Source organism: Stegodyphus dumicola, chromosome 2, assembly GCF_044657685.1.
Source record: "Stegodyphus dumicola isolate Sdum_Otavi_A_Nest chromosome 2, ASM4465768v1".
Taxonomy (NCBI): domain Eukaryota; kingdom Metazoa; phylum Arthropoda; class Arachnida; order Araneae; family Eresidae; genus Stegodyphus; species Stegodyphus dumicola.
In genome coordinates this window covers 143,349,026-143,367,766 of record NC_140769.1, presented here as the reverse complement: position 1 = coordinate 143,367,766, position 18,741 = coordinate 143,349,026, and the positions used below count along the sequence as shown (strand labels likewise).

General features: G+C 33.9%; 1 protein-coding gene across 3 annotated transcripts; it reads right to left on the bottom strand.

Moving 5' to 3' along the window:
- Nucleotides 1-5,068: 5,068 nt before the first annotated feature.
- LOC118202274 (uncharacterized) lies at nt 5,069-10,332 on the bottom strand. 3 transcript variants are annotated; one of them, XM_085811168.1, is made up of 3 exons: nt 9,434-9,509; nt 6,984-7,033; nt 5,069-5,711 (listed from the first exon to the last, which is right to left on the bottom strand). In XM_085811168.1, exons 1-3 carry the CDS (start codon nt 9,441-9,443, stop codon nt 5,412-5,414), a joined length of 360 nt encoding a protein of 119 aa, XP_085667294.1. In that variant the 5' UTR covers nt 9,444-9,509; the 3' UTR covers nt 5,069-5,411. The 3 variants fall into 3 exon arrangements, 2 of the variants coding, with proteins under 2 accessions (XP_085667294.1, XP_085667295.1); XR_015039563.1 differs by lacking the exon at nt 9,434-9,509 and adding an exon at nt 10,243-10,332 and having other exon boundaries at nt 5,622-5,711; XM_085811169.1 differs by lacking the exons at nt 6,984-7,033; nt 9,434-9,509 and adding an exon at nt 6,752-6,855.
- Nucleotides 10,333-18,741: the final 8,409 nt, after the last annotated feature.

Here is an 18,741-nt window from a genome sequence, read left to right as displayed (position 1 = left end):
TTTGTTTATAATTTGTGTGTAAATACTTCTCTTTCTTGAAATTTTGAACCTATATATAAATTAACCTGTTATATAAATTGAAGTTAATTTCCTTTTATAAATTTAATTAAATTTTATTTGTAATGTTAAATATATATTCATTTTTTTTTCTTTTTTATTAATAGTTTGATCAATCATTATTGTTACTTTTGAAATATTTGTGAAATATAATATTTCTTAATGTATGGGAGCTTGTTTCTTGAATGTTAATGACATAAATTTAATCACACAAAAAACGTATCATGTATCTTCAAACCCACATGATGTACACATTCAGTATTCTAGGCAGTATATATACTCGTTTAAAAACTTTGAATTACACTCACAGTATAAGTACTAATTTACTTATATTTAAGATTAATTATTATCTAATTACACTAAAACAACAAATTATAATTTATTTGAAATTTCAGTTAATTCATAAAAAATGTTGACAAATTCAGTGAAGAAGCAATATTAAGAAATTTTGCTAATTAGATTTTTTAATGGAATATAATAATTCAATTGTAATATTTTTTGCAATGTTTTTTGAAATCAATGTGTTATATATATAACATTAACTAGTTTTTTTTAATTGTGTAACTGTAGCATTTATAATGTACATGTTTTAAATTATTCAGAAATAAATATGCCAATTTTAAGTAATTTAAAAAAAAATCATATGAGGTAATGTTCAGCATAACCTTTTTGTAACGAGCATGTTTTTTTTTTTTTTTTTTTTAAATCATTCTGAAATCAATATGCTAAATTTTAATGTGCATAGAAATGCTCATCGTGGCTTTGTGCGTTCATACAGAGCTATTGTCATAATTACAGAGGTCGTCATTTACTATATCGGGACAGTCGACAAATAATTATTTCATTAAGTAGTAGTAATATTCGTAGGTTAAGAATAATTATATGCTTAAGCATATTATTTAAGAAAGGTGATGGAGACAGAGAAATAGAAAAAAGTTTCCATTTCTGTTCCAAATGTGAATGAATCCTAATGCGCTATTAATAATGATATTAATAGTGGTTGACAATGCATTTCGAAAAATATTTCTAAGCATTGATAACTTTATTAGAAATGGTAGTGGATGGTCAATATAGCGTCTGAACTACATTGACATTCTAGTAGGCACTTTGTGTGAAATAAGAAGAGGATGCAAACACATAGAATTGCCAGCAAAAATTCGAAACAAAAAAGTGGTTTTAAACATTAATTGTTATGATAATAAATGCTTTTTGTATTCCGTTATCATAAAACTATATCCAAGGAAACAGAATGGAAATGTGTTAAGCTATTATAAAAAATATTTGAGATGACTTAAAATAAACGGGATAAAATTTCCGATTTCCTTAAGTGGAATTAAAAAATTTGAAAAATTAAATGATTTAAAAATTAATGTATTTGTGCTTGAAGAAAATGACATTTTCGCTTTAAGTAACAAAAAATATCGACTTAATGAAAGAAAACGATTAGTTTTAATTAAAATCTTAAATAGATTATTAAATGTTCGTAAAAGCATTCATTATTATCATAAAAACTATTTGTTAGGGTTTCAGCGAAAATGCAGTTTAGAAACCCACATAAAATTGTGCAAAGGCAAAAAACTCAGAATGTAAGCATCCCCAAAAATTTAGTAGTACTTAAATTGACTGACTTGTCTAAACAATTGTATCATCCATTTTGTATTTTTGCGGATTTTGAGTCTCTCACTAGAAAAGTTTCTTCATCTTTTCCATCTGAGTTTCAAAGTTTTTCAGTAGTAATAGCCTATCAGCTATGCAATTCTTGTCACAAATGTTAATGATGAAATAATATTTACAGAATACTACTCTGATAATATGTCATTAATAACTTTCTAAAAACTTTGAAATATCTATCACGGAAATTGTAACAAAAAATGAAAAAAATTCTACTGATGGTGAAATGCTCTGAAACTTATGACAGAAACTGTTGTCACATATGTCAAAAGCAATTTTTACCCAATGAGACACTTGTCCGAGATCACTGCCAGTGGAGTGACGGACATATACGCAGATTAGCACATCAGTCTTGTAATCTAAATTATATAGATGCACATATTTTATTCAAGGACTAATACATAATGCGCATAATCACGATTCCATTTAATTTTACAAAATATGCCGAAAGATGTTTTCAAATGCATTAATATCACACCTGTAAATTTTTCCAAATTTACCATGTTTACTCATTAATATCACACCTATAGACAGGATTGCCACTATAGACAGTAATATTTCCAACGAATTCAAATTTTTGGATTCTTATCAGTTTTTAGATGCTTCATTAGATACCTTAGTTGAGAACTTAAAAAGTCCGAACGCAAGTTCGAGATTTTCAATAGTTTTTTCAAAGATGAAGCAAACATTTTTTTACTCTTGAGGAAAGGAGTATTCCCATACAGTTATCTGGATTCAGAAGCAGTTTTAAAAGAAACCTGCTTACCTGATAAAAGTGCTTTTTTTAATGTTTTGACAAATAGTCATATATCAGATGATGGATATGATCATGCCCAACTCGTGTACAAAACGTTTCAGTGTCAAACACTAGGAGATTACCTAGAACTTTATCAAAATGTCGATACTCTTCTACTAGCCAAAATATTTTGAGCCTTTCGCCGAGTGTTTGTGCCATACTATAATTTGGATCCCCTCCATTTCGTGACAGGAGCGGATCTCACATGGAATGCAGGATTAAAATACACAAAAATAGAATTGCAATTGTTCAACAATGCGAATGATTACATGTGGATAGAATCACAAATGTGAGGGGGGGATATGTTTATTAGGCAAGCGACATGTGACGGCTAATAATCCCTATATTTCAGATTATGACCCGAACAAACCACATAATTAATTATATTTTAGCACTTATATGCTAAGAATTTGTATGGATACGTTACGAGTCAGTCGCTACCCTATAGGCATTTAACATGGTTGATGCCAGACGAAGTACAACATTTCGATATTCTGAACACTGATTATAATTCCAGTATTGGATATATTTTAGAGGTAGATCTCCTATATATCCATCCGAACTGCATGATATGCATAACGATTTTCTGTTGGCCGCAGAACATTTAACCATTACAATACGACATGCTGTCGCCATATGCAAAAAAAGGTGTGCAATAGATTAAACATGAAAAGTGTGTTACCCTGTAAGAAATTAACACCAAATTTTTTCGAAAAGGAAAATTATATATATGTGTCACTATTTAAATTTAAAATTTTATCTTGAACAAGGACTTGTTCTGCAAAAGATTCACAAGATTTTGGCTTTTTTCCATTGTAAATGGTTAGAAAGTTTTATAGCTTTTAACAACGATAAAAGAATGGAATCCGAAAATGATTTTGAAAAATCGTTCTTTAAAAAAATGAAAAATAGTTTTTACTGCAAAACATAAAAAAGCGTGTTAATGATAAGGCGGCCTTAAATAAAATTCAGAGCAAAAAATACTTACAAAGTCTATTACTGGATTATTTTGAAGTAATAAAGGAAATTTATTGTTATATAAAATGAAAAAACAAAATGTGTGTCTAGATAAACCAATTTATGTGAGTTTCGCTGTGCTAGAATTGTCGAAATTGCATATGTATAATTTATACTACAAGTATTTTAAGAGATTGTATAATGATAAGTGTGAACTGATTCATTATAGATGCATATTGAAACTCGTGATATTTTTAATGACATGAAAAAGTATTTTAATAAAATTTTAGATTGTAGTGATTTCGAAAAACATCATTATATGTACAGTATAAATAATAAAGGTAAATTAGGGTTTTGAAAAATGAAAGCAATTTACCCATCAAAGAATTTGTGGGGTTAAAGTGCAAAATGTATGCACTCTCATTCGGAAATACATGTAAAAAAAATTAAAAGGTATTAGAAATGATCGTCGCAGATCTGACAATTGAGTTATATAAAAAGATTTTGTATAATGAAACACTAATGTGACATCAGTATACAATTACTCCAAAAAAGCATGATATATGCATTGGATTGTCAGCATTTTATGACAGAAATTTCTTAAAAGCGGACGGCATAAATGCCAATTGCTATGGTCATCATAAGAATCTGCTTGTAGAAAAAGAATCTTTAGAAAACACATTTAAAAAAAAAGTATATGTAACTAAGAATTATTTTTATAAACAATGGACATTTAAAAAAATTGAAAACTATTTGATGTATTTTTCCTCTACTTAGAATTATTAGAACAACTTTCACTTCATTATCTCACCACTAGATGGCTGCACTATGCAGGAAGTAGTTTCAAGAAAATATTAATAAATTATAAAGTAATGATTAATTGTAAAGTAAAAAATACTGTTTAATTGTAAATATTACAAATTAATTTGTAGTTTTTTGTATTTTTTCTAATTGTTATAAGTTTCTAAATTTTCATTCTGTGTTTCCTCCGATGTAAAGTGGAAAATGCCATGACTATAATAGTAGCAACAGCTGTGCTACACAATATAGCTCTGCAAATGAATGATTTTTTTTGAGGAAGATGATGATCCAGAAGATGAAAATACAAATCCTGTATTTCAAGAACGAAATGTGGCAGGATTTGCAAAACGCAATGCAATTATCAGAGAGTATTTCACATAATAATGTAAAAAGATTTTTAAAAAAAATAATGCTATTAAATAAATTTTTATATTAAATTATAAATCTGTGTTTATGTAACTATTTTATTAATCTTTAATACCATGATACAGTAATACAAAAAGGGTTAAAAGTTCAACATTTAGTATATTTCATATTTTACTTTTAATCTGATGCTCATAGTGAAGAAATACCTAGTTTCTGACGATTAAATGAGCACATAGTGAATAGCAATACTGTAACAAACATATCTGCTATGAGTTTATAAAACTGAGTTTTGAAATATTTTTAAGGAGAATAATGATAATTTCAGTAATTCTAAGTATAGTTAGTAGACAATAAAATATTATTGGTGCATTGCTATTAGGTGAATTGTGGATTAAGAAATGAAATTATGTGAAACAGATACTTAAGATCATAAAAATGTAAAATATTTATTTGCCTATGTTCTGTTAATTTTAAGTTTGCAAACTTAAAATTATTAGAAATATAAAATGCAATATACTTTACAAAATTATAATGTGGTAATTCCTCAGATATAGATTTCAACTGAAATTAATTTTTTTAGGATCATTCTGTATGACAGCAAGTATATTTTTTTAAATTTCTAAGTCCCTCTTTAAAATTTCCATTTTTAAGTCATGATCTTCTTTTTTCATGTCATGTTCTTCTTTTTTGTATTTCATTGTTAATTCATGTTCTTTTTTTCCGTATTTCATTGTTGATTCATGTTCTTCTTTTTTTAATTTCATTAATGTTCCTCTGAGAAAAATTTCGATTTTAGTTCTGAATGTTCTACCAGAGCAGCTGCAGCTGCATTAGATGCTAGAGGCTGTCTTTTGGCTTTCCTCAGTAGTTTAGGTGTAGGCATAATTTTTGATGATTTATCAGCCTTCGTTTCTACCATTGGTGAATACATTTTGCCTTTTTGACTTCCTGATGCCTGTGAAGGAGAATCAGTATCCTTGACTTGTGTTACAAAATGCAAGTTTGGCTCTTGCTGTACATGTCTGATTTCATTCATTTCTTTAGATCCATTTCCCAAGTTAGCCTGTTACATAAAATATTACACAGTAAGTAAAAAATACAAATACAATAAAAAAATATGAAATAATTATTATTGGTACTCTTAATTATCGGAACCGGATTCGAGAATGTATGGATGTATGTGTATGCATGCACATATTATATACACATACATGCGTACATATTTTCTTGAATCTGGTTCTGATAACAGAAGAATATCTTATTACCTATAGAAAGTACAGATTATAATCAAAACATTACATTCCACGCCTTTCGATTGCCACATGCAAGAAACAAAACTAAAAATAATAATAATAATAATAATTAACTAACCAGGAAGACATTAACTAAATAAAATTAAATGGAAACATTCATAAATTATAAACTTCACGTCACGTTAAATCCAACATTCTCCCACCAACAACAGCTTAACCACCTGCAAATATTAAACAGTAAAACTTTTAAAAACAAACACGGTATTTTAAAATTAAATTTTAAAAAAATCTTCTGGCTATGCTAAACTCGCACTCATTACAAGCACCGAAATAAAGCTTTAATAGGATACATATAGCCAGAAACCATAACCAAATCAAAATCGTGCCAAGTTTGGCGCTCACCCCGATTATGGAAGATTAACCAAAATTCTAAAACAGGAAATAAAAAAAGATCATAATGTCTTTAAGTAAGTCATGTTATGGTATATGTTCAGGCTAAGTCCAGGATTTTGCTGCAGGCAATGAAAAATGCAGTATGTAGTCAAATGCATGCTAAAATACAAAAATTTCCGGCTAAAGTGCAGAAACGCCCACTTTGTTTGGCGCTTTTTACAAGAGTAAGAAGAATTGGATTTTTGGCAATTTTCTTTGACTTTTTAAGTGAAAATAAGTCGATGTGTAAATGGATAAAGTCAAGACAGTGCACAATGCCATTTTTGTGCAATTCTGGGATTTTTCTCAAGTGAAAATAGGTCGATGTGTACATGGATACCGAGCGTGTACAATTCTTAAAAATGCGCCAAGCAGTGGGCGATTCTGCACTTTCACCAAATTTCTGCAGTCACACTACCAAAAATGCATGGAGAAACAAAAAGCCATCTGGGGTAGGGTAACTAGCTTGGAACATAAGTACTTTTTGGCAACATGGTGCTTTCCCTCATCAATACGTTTTCTTGCCTTTTCAATGTGAATTACAGTTAATAAGAAAGTACAAAATTTTTAGTATAAAAGTATTAAATTAATTCAGAGTATGACTTTTAACTTTCTATCATTGAAAAATGAGATAAAATAATAAAACTTACTCTTTTTAAATCATCTGCATCTATTTCACAGTTTGAAATTATGTACTCATCTGAAATATTAAAAAATATGCATGTTATATGTACATGATAGCATATCATTAATGTAATATAACGATTGAATAAAAACAAATTTTTAAAAAGATATGGTAAAATCCTAGTATACGGTGCAGCCTTGGCGCGATTTTGAAAATTATCGCCAACTCCAAAATGACCCATTTAACTACTCATCGTATATGTCCCATTTACTGCTCATCATAAAGTCGCCAAATCCCTTGTGCACCGGATACTAGGATTAAACCGAAAATTTTAATGAATTTATTAATACAGTCAAAAGTCGTTAATTCGGACACCCATAATCAGGAATGATCTATAATCCGGACCACAAAGCTACAAACTTTCTGCGCATGCGTCGCGTTCACGCATGCGCACAGGCGTTTAAGAGTGCGCGTAAGACCTTTACGTCTGCGAATATGCTTCTGCGCATGCGCGTTTAATGTGTAACGGAGGTATAAGCTAAGCTAAAAATTCAGTTAATGTTGCAGATTGCGTTGTTCCGTAATCTTCGAATTGGATCCGGCTTATTATTTTTTGCAGACTGTTAGAGCAATTTCATAAAAGTAAGCTTGAACTTTCGATTATGTCAAATAGAATTTCCGATATATATTTACTAATATGTAATTTGTATCTACAAAGCGAAAGTATGTTTTGAAATCCGAAATCTGTTTATCAATTTCACGCCGCGGATTGGAAGTTGATCTGTCAGAACTATCCTTATCTTCAGGGCAGATGTTTTATATTTTATTTGGCTTATAATTCCTTACTTAGTATTTCATCTCGATGTACTCCGTCTTTGATATGATTTAAATCAAGTTCCTCGTCATTATAATTCGCTTCCGATAGTGAAGAAAGTGACCCAGAGGTTATTGAAAACGAAAACATTTCGATTGACAAATTAGTCGGTATTCTCAATACAGCAATTATAGGACTTGAACAGCGGAATTTTGTAACTAAACAAGAAATTATGTCTGTTTAATAGAATTAAAGAGAAAGTATTATCACATGAAACGAAGCAACTTACATTGAAAGAAATGCTTAATAAAGTAAACAAATAAATATTAAGCTTTTTCTTTTTGTAAATTTTGATACCCTTTAGATCATAATTGTTCTTTATTTCATAAATTACGGTTTCATATTTTTAATTTTGTAATTTCTGCATGCCATTTTACCAGATTTAAACTGATGATCTGTAATCCGGAATCGCCGAAGTCCCGACGAGTCCGGATTAACGACTTTTGACTGTATATGAATTATAGTACTGCTTAATTAGTTCTAGTTAAAATTTTAAAAAGTAAACAATTTTAAATCTTCAAAACTGAATAATAAGATGAAGTATTAGATTAATGTTACTATATATAAAATTTCTTTCTATTTAAACTTGAGTTTCTGGGATATCTTATAACTGCTTGCATTATTTAAAACCATTGTGAAGTGTTATTAAAAATGTATAGAAACAACTAGTTTAAGAAAATAGAAATGTGTTAAATCTTCTAAGACACTACTAAGTCTACATTTACTAGTATCATCCTTGAACAAAATGTTCATTGCAATGGGTGCCTGGACTGGAGTCCTATCCCAATCGATGTTATGTCACTTTTCAATCATTATTTCCATAAGGTGCGTGAAGGCATATCGTGATGAAAAGCAATAATTAAAGGCAATAGTCTTATGGAAAGAAGTAAAATCTTGAATTTACAATATGACATAATGTGAAATAAATCAGCCAAGCATTTTGATACACATGACTTTAACATAACAACAAATTCTATTGCAGAAACACAGAATTTTTAAAATTCAGTAAACTTTCAGATTTAAGTAACAGAGTATATTAATAATTAATATGTTTTCATCTAATATTCTTGGAAAATATTGTGAAGTGACGGTATGGCTTGTGAAACGTTTCCTGTATTACTTCACTGGTCTTTTATGCAAGGTGGAAAATATCAAGCCATTGGATGTGATAATCAGATTATCAATAAATAAATCTTACCTTATTATTGCATATGGCACAAAATTATATTGGCCAAAACAATATCATTCAAATGTACTACTTGAAAATTGAATCTCTTGTATTTTACGAACACAGTGTAACAGAATTCATTAAATAAAGTAAAAAAAAGGACTTATCTTTATATCCTAGGATTTTTGCTACATAAGAATTTTAAGTTGCACTGCAATAAATCAAGAGTGGTCTAACATATTTACTGTAAGTAGATTTATATGCCACGTTATAAATGTGTTTTTACATCTGTCTAATTTTCAGTACATGGTACAGTGACAATTAACTCAGCAAACAAATGAAAGAGTTAAAACTGGTATATAGTATATCATCTCATACAAAATTGCATATTTACTATTTAAAACATGGTTAACAAAATTAAGTTATCTCATACAAAATTGCATATTTGCTGATTAAAATGTGATTAACAAACAGCTCTAATATTTCTTTGGTAAAAGCGCAGAATAGGCTGCATCAACAAAGTTCAGTAGGAGGAGCTGTGTGACGTACATAAATGGGTGGGACTAAGCTTATGACGTCACAAAGTAGTCTCGCATTTACACTACGTGTACTTTCTATTTCCTCTTAAAAAAACAATAATAAATTGTTTATTATTGTAAATTAATATCAAATTCTTTACTTTTAATTTACATTTATAACATTTAAGCTTAGCCGTTACTGATAATAAGTATAATAAATTGTCTATATTTAAAATTACCATGATACAGTGAGCGAATTCTACCAATTATTAAAACGATAAACAACGTCGCAGTCTCTAATACTTGTAGAGCTTCAATATTTTAAAAGATTTTTATTAAATTATTATTATTATTTTTATTAATTTTTTTATTTATACAAATAAAATATTTTTTTTAATTTAAATTCATATTGTGGAACATTTCAATTTTATCATTTTTACAAATTACCTTCTTGCTACGTAACGACATAATTCCTTACATACCAAAAATTAGATAATTTTCATTATTTCTAAAAATTTAAATTTTAAACTTTACATTAATAAAAAAGAAGAATATTTTTTATTGCATATGAACATCATTACACAGCTGTCATATCAGTTTCTAAAATTCCTAAATCATGCCATATTCTGTGTAGGCATGCTAGAATTCTATGCATTAATAAATAAAAAAAAATCTAATTTCTCAGAATGAAAGAAAATAATATAATAAAATAAATACTACAAACTTGGAACACTAAGCAATGCTTCACATACGCACACACACACATATTATGAATGAACTCATATTATGAAGTCCAATTACGAAACCAAACACTACGTATTAAAATATGAGATAAACGTCACTTCAATAGATAAAAGTAACAATTTTGCTACTGTTGAGTAGATCGTCGGGCTATCGATATATGTCGTAAGTCGGAAAGCGTTATAAATATATCAAAGCCAAAAAATTAAAAATACAATTTAAATGAAAAATGACGCCTTAAATATAATTCACAATTAAAACAACAATACAAATTTAAAATACACTAACGATATGTTAAACATTGCACATAAATAAAGTTACATTACAGCTCGGCATCACACACAACCTCGTTTTCTCTTCTACAGAACGATCAGTATTCGCTCGAAAAACATCAAAGAATTTTACAAACTCGGTGTCCATGTGCTCATCCATCTATTTTCCCCTAAAGAAAAATTAGAGAATTGCTCAAACTCGGCATTGCGCACCACATTGACTTTGACCATGTGCACATCGATCGATTTTCACTTAAGAAAACATCCCAGAGTTGAACAAACTCGGCATCGCGCACAACCTCGGCATTGCGCACCACATTGACTTTGCCCATGTACATATCGATCTATTTTCACTTAAAAAATCCCAGAATTGCAAAACTCGGCATCGCGCACAACCTCGGCATTGCGCACAACATTGGCTTGCCCATGTGCACATCGATCTATTTTCACTTCAAAAAACATCCCAGAATTGCACAAACTCGGCATTGCGCACCACATTGGCTTTGCCCATGTACACATCGATCGATTTTCACTTAAAAAATATCAGAATTGCACAAACTCGGCATTGCGCGCCACAGTGGCTTTGCCCTAGTGCACATCGATCTATTTTCACTTAAAAAAAATCCCAGAATTGCACAAACTCGGCATAGCGCACAACCTCGGCATTGCGCACCACATCGGCTTTGCCCATGTGCACGTCGACCTATTTTCACTGAAAAAAACATCCCAGAATTACACAAACTCGTCATTGCGCACCACACTGGCTTTGCCCATGTGCACATCGATCTATTTTCACTTAAAAAAATCCCAGAATTGCACAAACTGGGCATCCCGCACAGCATTGGCTTTGCCAATGTGCACATCGACCTATAGTCACTTAAAAACATCTCATAATTGCACAAACTCAGCATTGCGCACCGCATTGGCTTTGCCCATGTGCACATCGACCTATTTTCACTTCAAAAAACATCCCAGAATTGCAAAAACTGGGTATGGCGCACCACATTACCTTTGCCCATGTGCACATCGATCTATTTTCACTTAAAAAAATCCAAAAATTGCACAAACTCGGCATAGCGCACGACCTCGGCATTGCGCACCACATTGGCTTTGCCCATGTGCACATCGACCTATTTTCACTGAAAAAAACATCCCAGAATTACAAAAACTCGTCATTGCGCAGCACACTGGCTTTGCCCATGTGCACATCGATCTATTTTCACTTAAAAAAACATCCCAGAATTGCACAAACTCGGCATCCCGCACAGCATTGGCTTTGCCAATGTGCACATCGACCTATAGTCACTTAAAAACATCCCATAATTGCACAAACTCGGCATCGCGCAAACCTCAGCATTGCGCACCACATTGGCTTTGCCCATGTGCACATCGACCTATTTTCACTTCAAAAAACATCCCAGAATTGAACAAACTGGGCATAGCGCACCACATTACCTTTGCCCATGTGCACATCAATCTATTTTCACTTAAAAAATCACAGAATTGCTCGAACTCGGCATCGCGCACATCCTCGGCATTGCGCACCACATTGGCTTTGCCCATCTACACATCGATCTATTTTCACTTAAAAAATCCCAGAATTTCACAAACTCGTTATTGCGCACCACACTGGCTTTGCCCATGTGCACATCGATCTATTTTCACTTAAAAAAACATCCCAGAATTGCACAACCTCGGCATTGCGCACCACATTGGCTTTGCCCATGTATACATCGATCTATTTTCACTTAAAAAAATCCCAGAATTGCACAAACTCGGCATCGCGCACAACCTCGGTATTGCGCACATTATTGGCTTGGCCATGTGCACATCGATCTATTTTCACTTCAAAACACATCCCAGAATTGCACAAAGTCGGCATTGCGGGCCACACTGGCTTTGCCCATGTGCACATCGATCCATTTTCACTTAAAAAACATCCCAGAATTGCACAAACTCGGCATCGCGCACAGCATTCGCTTTGCCCATGTACACATCGACCTATTTTCACTTCAAAAAACATCCCAGAATTGCACAAACTGGGCATAGCGCACCACATTACCTTTGCCCATGTGCACATCAATCTATTTTCACTTAAAAAATCACAGAATTGCTCGAACTCGGCATCGCGCTCATCCTCGGCATTGCGCACCACATTGGCTTTGCCCATCTACACATCGATCTATTTTCACTTAAAAAATCCCAGAATTTCACAAAGTCGTTATTGCGTACCACACTGGCTTTGCCCATGTGCACATCGATCTATTTTCACTTAAAAAAACATCCCAGAATTGCACAACCTCGGCATTGCGCACCACATTGGCTTTGCCCATGTACACATCGATCTATTTTCACTTAAAAAAATCCTAGAATTGCACAAACTCGGCATTGCGCACAACATTGGCTTGCCCATGTGCACATCGATCTATTTTCACTTCAAAAAACATCCCAGAATTGCACAAAGTCGGCATTGCGGGTCACACTGGCTTTGCCCATGTGCACATCGATTAATTTTCACGTAAAAAACATCCCAGAATTGCACAAACTCGGCATCGCGCACAGCATTGGCTTTGCCCATGTGCACATCGATTTATTTTCACTTCAAAAAACATCCTAGAACTGCACGAACTCGGCGTCGCGCGCAACCTCGGCATTGCGCACCAGATTGCAACCAACAAGGTTTTTAGACCAACACAAATCCCCCTGTCAATAGCTCCAACAGCCACTAGTGCAACCGAAGCAATCAGCTACATACTTAAGTCACTCTTCAAAGAAGACCCACCGACAGATGACAACCTTGCGCAATCAGAGATAAGAACTTCATTCAATAACTTCACCAGATATCAGACTTCTTTGGAACCCCCTCCTACTAGGCATGAGATAGAGGCTATCGTCAAACACGTAAACACAAAGAAGGCACCAGGCCCGGACGGGCTAGACAATGCCGTAATACGCATGATTTATACTTTTGCGCCTGACCTAGTCGAAGAGTACATCGGTGCCTTTTGGAAGAATAGACACTTTCCGAAATCGACCAAAAATGCAGAGGTAGCACTCTTCCATAAAACGGGCAAAGATCCACAACAACCCACATCCTACAGGCCAATATGTCTCATCCCCTCGTTTGGTAAGCTGCTAGAAAGGGTAGTACTTGGAAGACTAAATTTTTTCCTACAAAGAAACAATTCCATAGACCCCAGGCAATTTGGCTTCCGAGGAGGACTTTCTACAGAACACGCCATCTCCAAGTTAATGAACTTGATAGAGTGCAACAGAAACAAGGGGCACCACTCCTTGATCATTAGTCTGGACATCCAGGGAGCATTTGACTCCCTGTGGTGGCCAGACGTTATACAGGCTTTATCTCAGATGAACTGCCCGGCAGAACTACAAGAGCTAATTCATAGTTACCTCAGCGATCGCACACTCCAGTATACAGCGAACGATGGTATAGTCAGACATCACCTAAAGAAAGGATGCCCCCAGGGCTCATGCCTTGGACCAGTACTTTGGTCGATAGTTGCCAACTCAATCTTCAAGGAATTTGATGACAATTGCCAGGACTGTGACATACTAGCCTACGCGGTCGACTTCTTGATTATAGTCCATGGAAGATCCAAATTAGAAATGACAGCGCAATTCTACCTCGACAAGTTTAGCTTCTGGGCAAGGGACCACAAGATCACGATCTCTGCCTCAAAACCCCAAGCTTTGCTCATAGGCGCCAAAAGACCTCTCAAAAGGAATCCATCCATCAAACTTTATGGCAACCCCATCAAGATAGTTAAACAACTCAAATACTTGGGCTTAATCATTGACTCAAGGTTATCCTGGCTTCCGTATCTTCAGTATCTAAAAATAAAAACAGACAGTCTTAAAAATTACATGCAGAGAACAGCGGCTCCAACCTGGGGCATTTCATCGAAACTGCTAAAACATTGGTATCTCACCGTTACTCAGCCCATAGTTTTATACGGATCCGGCATTTGGGCAAAACATCTAACGGTACAAGAGAGGCGCCTACTTAACTCACTCCAACGCCCACACCTTTTGCAAATAAGCAGAGGATACAAAACAACTTCAACAGCGGCACTGCAAGTCCTAACAGGGATACCACCACTAGACTTGGTGGCAGAGCGAGAGGCGGCCATCTCCAATACTCTCCGACTTGGGAAAGACTATAAACTCTGGAACAGGAACTTGCATACCTCGGAATATATGCACAAGATCTTTGACTATCCCTGCCACCCAGCCCAGCATAACCTCGCGGAAAATATATACACGCAGACACTTCTCTGTCGGCAGAACTCAATAGCCATCTACACGGATGGTTCCAAAACAAAGGATGGCACTGGATGCGGCTTATGCACAATGATCGATGGAGAAATCAAATACCGCTGGAAACGTAGACTCAATCCGAACAACACAGTCTACCAAGCTGAATTTTTAGCTATTAAAAAAGCAATCGATCTCTCATATGGTCACCAAGAAACTGTCTATATCTATAGTGACTCACTGTCGAGCATAGCCGCCATAGAAGGACCAGCCAGCCGAGACCCCTTCGTACTCAACATACAAAGGGCATTAGTCAACCTCCCACTCAATTATCGTCCCATCATTAGCTGGGTACCAGCGCACACAGGTGTAGTCGGCAACGAGCTGGCGGATGAACAGGCAAAACAAGCGGCTTCGGGTATCTTCCTGCCAGAACATGCTCTACCTCTGCCTTCCTCTTATCTCAAAAAGATTACACGCGGCGACCTTTACGCAGAATGGCAGCAGAGATGGGATACTTCCCGGACAGGTCGAAGGACGTATAAATTTATCCCAAAAGTTAGAGACCTTGTCTTCTCCAACTCATCTTCATTGACTACGTTCCTCTCTGGGCACGGCCCGTTTCCTGATTACCTACACAGATTTGGACTTAGAGACTGTGATCTCTGTGAATGTGGACTAATCGGAACGCCAGACCATTATGCATTTACATGCAGATTGACAGAGGCGCACCACATGCGTCCTCCTTCAGATAGATATTGGAGGGAATGGACAAAAGTGCTACTAGAACGGAGGGGTGCGTGCTTTAAGCTTCACAAGATCATCAAGTTCTGCAGGGTACACTTTTCATTTATCACCTAATACCTCCCAGCGCATAACCCTGCTACCAGATAAGTAATATCTGTTTGCTACTATTATGTCCATATTATTTTCATCATACTCTTATCCTATTCGTTAGATGCATTTAACGTATTACCTTAAATACTACACTTTATGTGACTTTTACTTGACTGTAATAATCATCCTCGATGTGTTTATAGTATTAACTTAATTATTATAATTGATATCATATGCTTTCATTTTAATCTGAATTTTGTAACTACAGTATATGTTGTCAACACATTAACGTGTCTAATATATTAATTTAATCATTATAATCGTAATCTTATGCCTTCCACTTAAATTGAATGTAGTAAATACATAATCCAACGTATATATATGTAAGTGGATTCCCATCAGCATTAAGTAATGAACTGACACTCTTATAAGTATGTTTCATAAGCAAATTATCTTAAAAATGTATTATATTATGTATATTTAAGCACTGCCATAAGTAATGTAAGCAAGATCCTGTATGCGTATCAATAATATGTGTTGCCAGTTGTACAAAATTTCATGCTTGTTTAATCATTGTACCATGGTATTCTGTGCTTTGCTTACTGTACTCAGAAACTTCATTCTTAGTACTCATTCATCTCAGTATGTTGCCATTTTTATCTCTTATGTTTTATTGCATATTACCAAGAAGTGTCATGTAATCAAAATGCGCACTAAGTCATGTCAGCCATAGCACTTCCCTATATTCTTTATTATTTTACTGCTATGTAATTATGCCTTATTGCAAATCGTGTAACCTACTAAGCAAGCATATCTAATCTAGAATTTATCATGCGCTTACTTAGTATTAATAGTTATAAGATAGTTGCATCATTTCGATTTCCGCACAAAATTCCTGAAACACAGCTGTATGTTTTGCATTAAATTAAGAAATTTTGAAACTTATAGTACTATTTGCGAACTTTGTTATGCACTTATGAGCTTTAGTATTAAATACTATTCTTTAGTTACTCACTATTAATCGTTATTAATGTATCTCAGTATCATTCATTTACTTACCTATTCAAATTTGCAATGTTCTGCATTCGAGTATTTAATTATTTATCTTATAATCCTATATATTATGTAAGCGCATATTATGAAACGCATATATTATGTAATATGTAAATAACGTGTGGCTGCTAGGACCTATTTAATGTTTATAATATTCTGTGTGCACAGCTACTAATGAGTACAATATTTGTGCGGATAGTAAGTTATATAATTTGTTCATTGAGCAAAACAGTAATAATGTTTGATACTATGTATATTTTTTTAATGCTATGTGTAATTTTTAGTGCTATGTATAATCTTCATACTATGTATGTAATCTTCATGCTATGTATATCATCATGCTATGTATGTATGTATGTACAGTATGTCTTTAGTATGTGACACGGACAGATACGCAGCATAGATTAAGCCAAGTTCACCAATAACGATTTGTAGGAAGTCCGGACACCTTACTAACTCAATGTACTAAATTTCATGCAGTGCTCTTAACCCATTACTGCCGATGGAACATTACACAATCAGAGCAATTGTAATTACACGCGCGTATGAATAATACTCAGCTCAGTACAGCACTTACATCTTTTCATGTAGCAGACAACGTCTGCAAAGGTGCCATTGTAACAACCATTACTGTGAATCGGTAACTTCTGACTTAGACTCAATAAATGCCGCTGGTTTGCGGGGCTCGCCCTGGCAGTGGCGGAAGTAGATAGTAGATAATTTCTACAGGTCAGGCACTATTCCGATTGGTTATACCTGAGGCCGGAAGCCTGGTCTGTAGTGCTCTGCCCATGTGCACATCGATCTATTTTCACTTAAAAAAATCCCAGAATTGCAGAAACTCGGCATTGCGCGCCACACTGGCTTTGCCCATGTGCACATCGATCTATTTTCACTTAAAAAAATCACAGAATTGCACGAACTCGTCATTGCGCACCCCACTGGCTTTGCCCATGTGCACATCGATCAATTTTCACTTAAAAAAAATCTCAGAGTAGCACAAACTCGGCATTGCGCACCTCTCAAAATCGTCTATACGTCTCAAAACCGTCTCTCTACTAGTTTCATATTTGTTCCACAAATTGGGCACTTATACGATATTGCAATCAAACTTTTCTCCATACACCACTCAATAACGCTCTTTTTGCCTCTTCGCTCCAACTGATTAAAAAAATCCAGATTCAGATACTCATCCATTCTGCAGTAAGCACCGATTTTGACACACTCATCAATAATCAAAACATTCTTTAAGCAAAAGAATTCTTCTTTGTATTTTCAGAAGTTGCGGTTATAATTTTTAACTTATGCATTCAATATTTTCAATCGTTTGGTAATGATCGTTTTCAATTGTTTGGTATCTTAATAATACATTTGTCCGAGATAATTCGTTGCGTTAAATGCTAACACTACCCCACACCACACAAATATAGATTTATAATTAAAAAAGTCTCACGCAGAACATTATAAACCTACCATTTCAACTCAGTTAAAACTTCATTTATGTTTTCTTTAAGTACGAAGCTATAGCATATTATAACTTGTTTTTAAAGAGAGGCGTAACCAATATTACGTCATAAAAAGGCGTGTCCAAGCATAAGAGAAGTAAACACAGCATCGACTGATGCAGCCTATTCTGCGATTTAGCCATTTCTTTTTCCATTAAAAACCTTTGATGTGTTAATTATTTTAGCGTAATAGATTTAGATTTTCTAGCTGAAGTGCTAAAATCATGAATTAAATTAAGCAACATATTTTTAATCTGCATACGGTGAATAAAAATATGAAAAAGCAATAACTTACCAGAATAGGAAGTTTGCGTATGATATAAATGATGACTATCATACGCATTCTCCAGTGGACGTGTTATTGCACACATGGCAAATAATGTTTCGTCAATATTATCATTTTCATTCGTTACAGCAGGGCCGCCTCCAGTTCGAAAAAGTTCTATCCTCTCTTCTGCTTTCCGTTTCGTGGCTTTTCTTTTCAAATTTCTATAGCAATTATACAACTGTGTTGCAGTACGTACGGTAACTCCCGGAATG

Bases quoted from the DNA above. Each gene is read 5' to 3' on its own strand.
- LOC118202274 (XM_085811168.1), bottom strand. The intron at 5,712-6,983 runs GTAAGTTTTATT...TTTATGTAACAG, and splicing joins ATGCAGATGATTTAAAAAGA to GCTAACTTGGGAAATGGATC.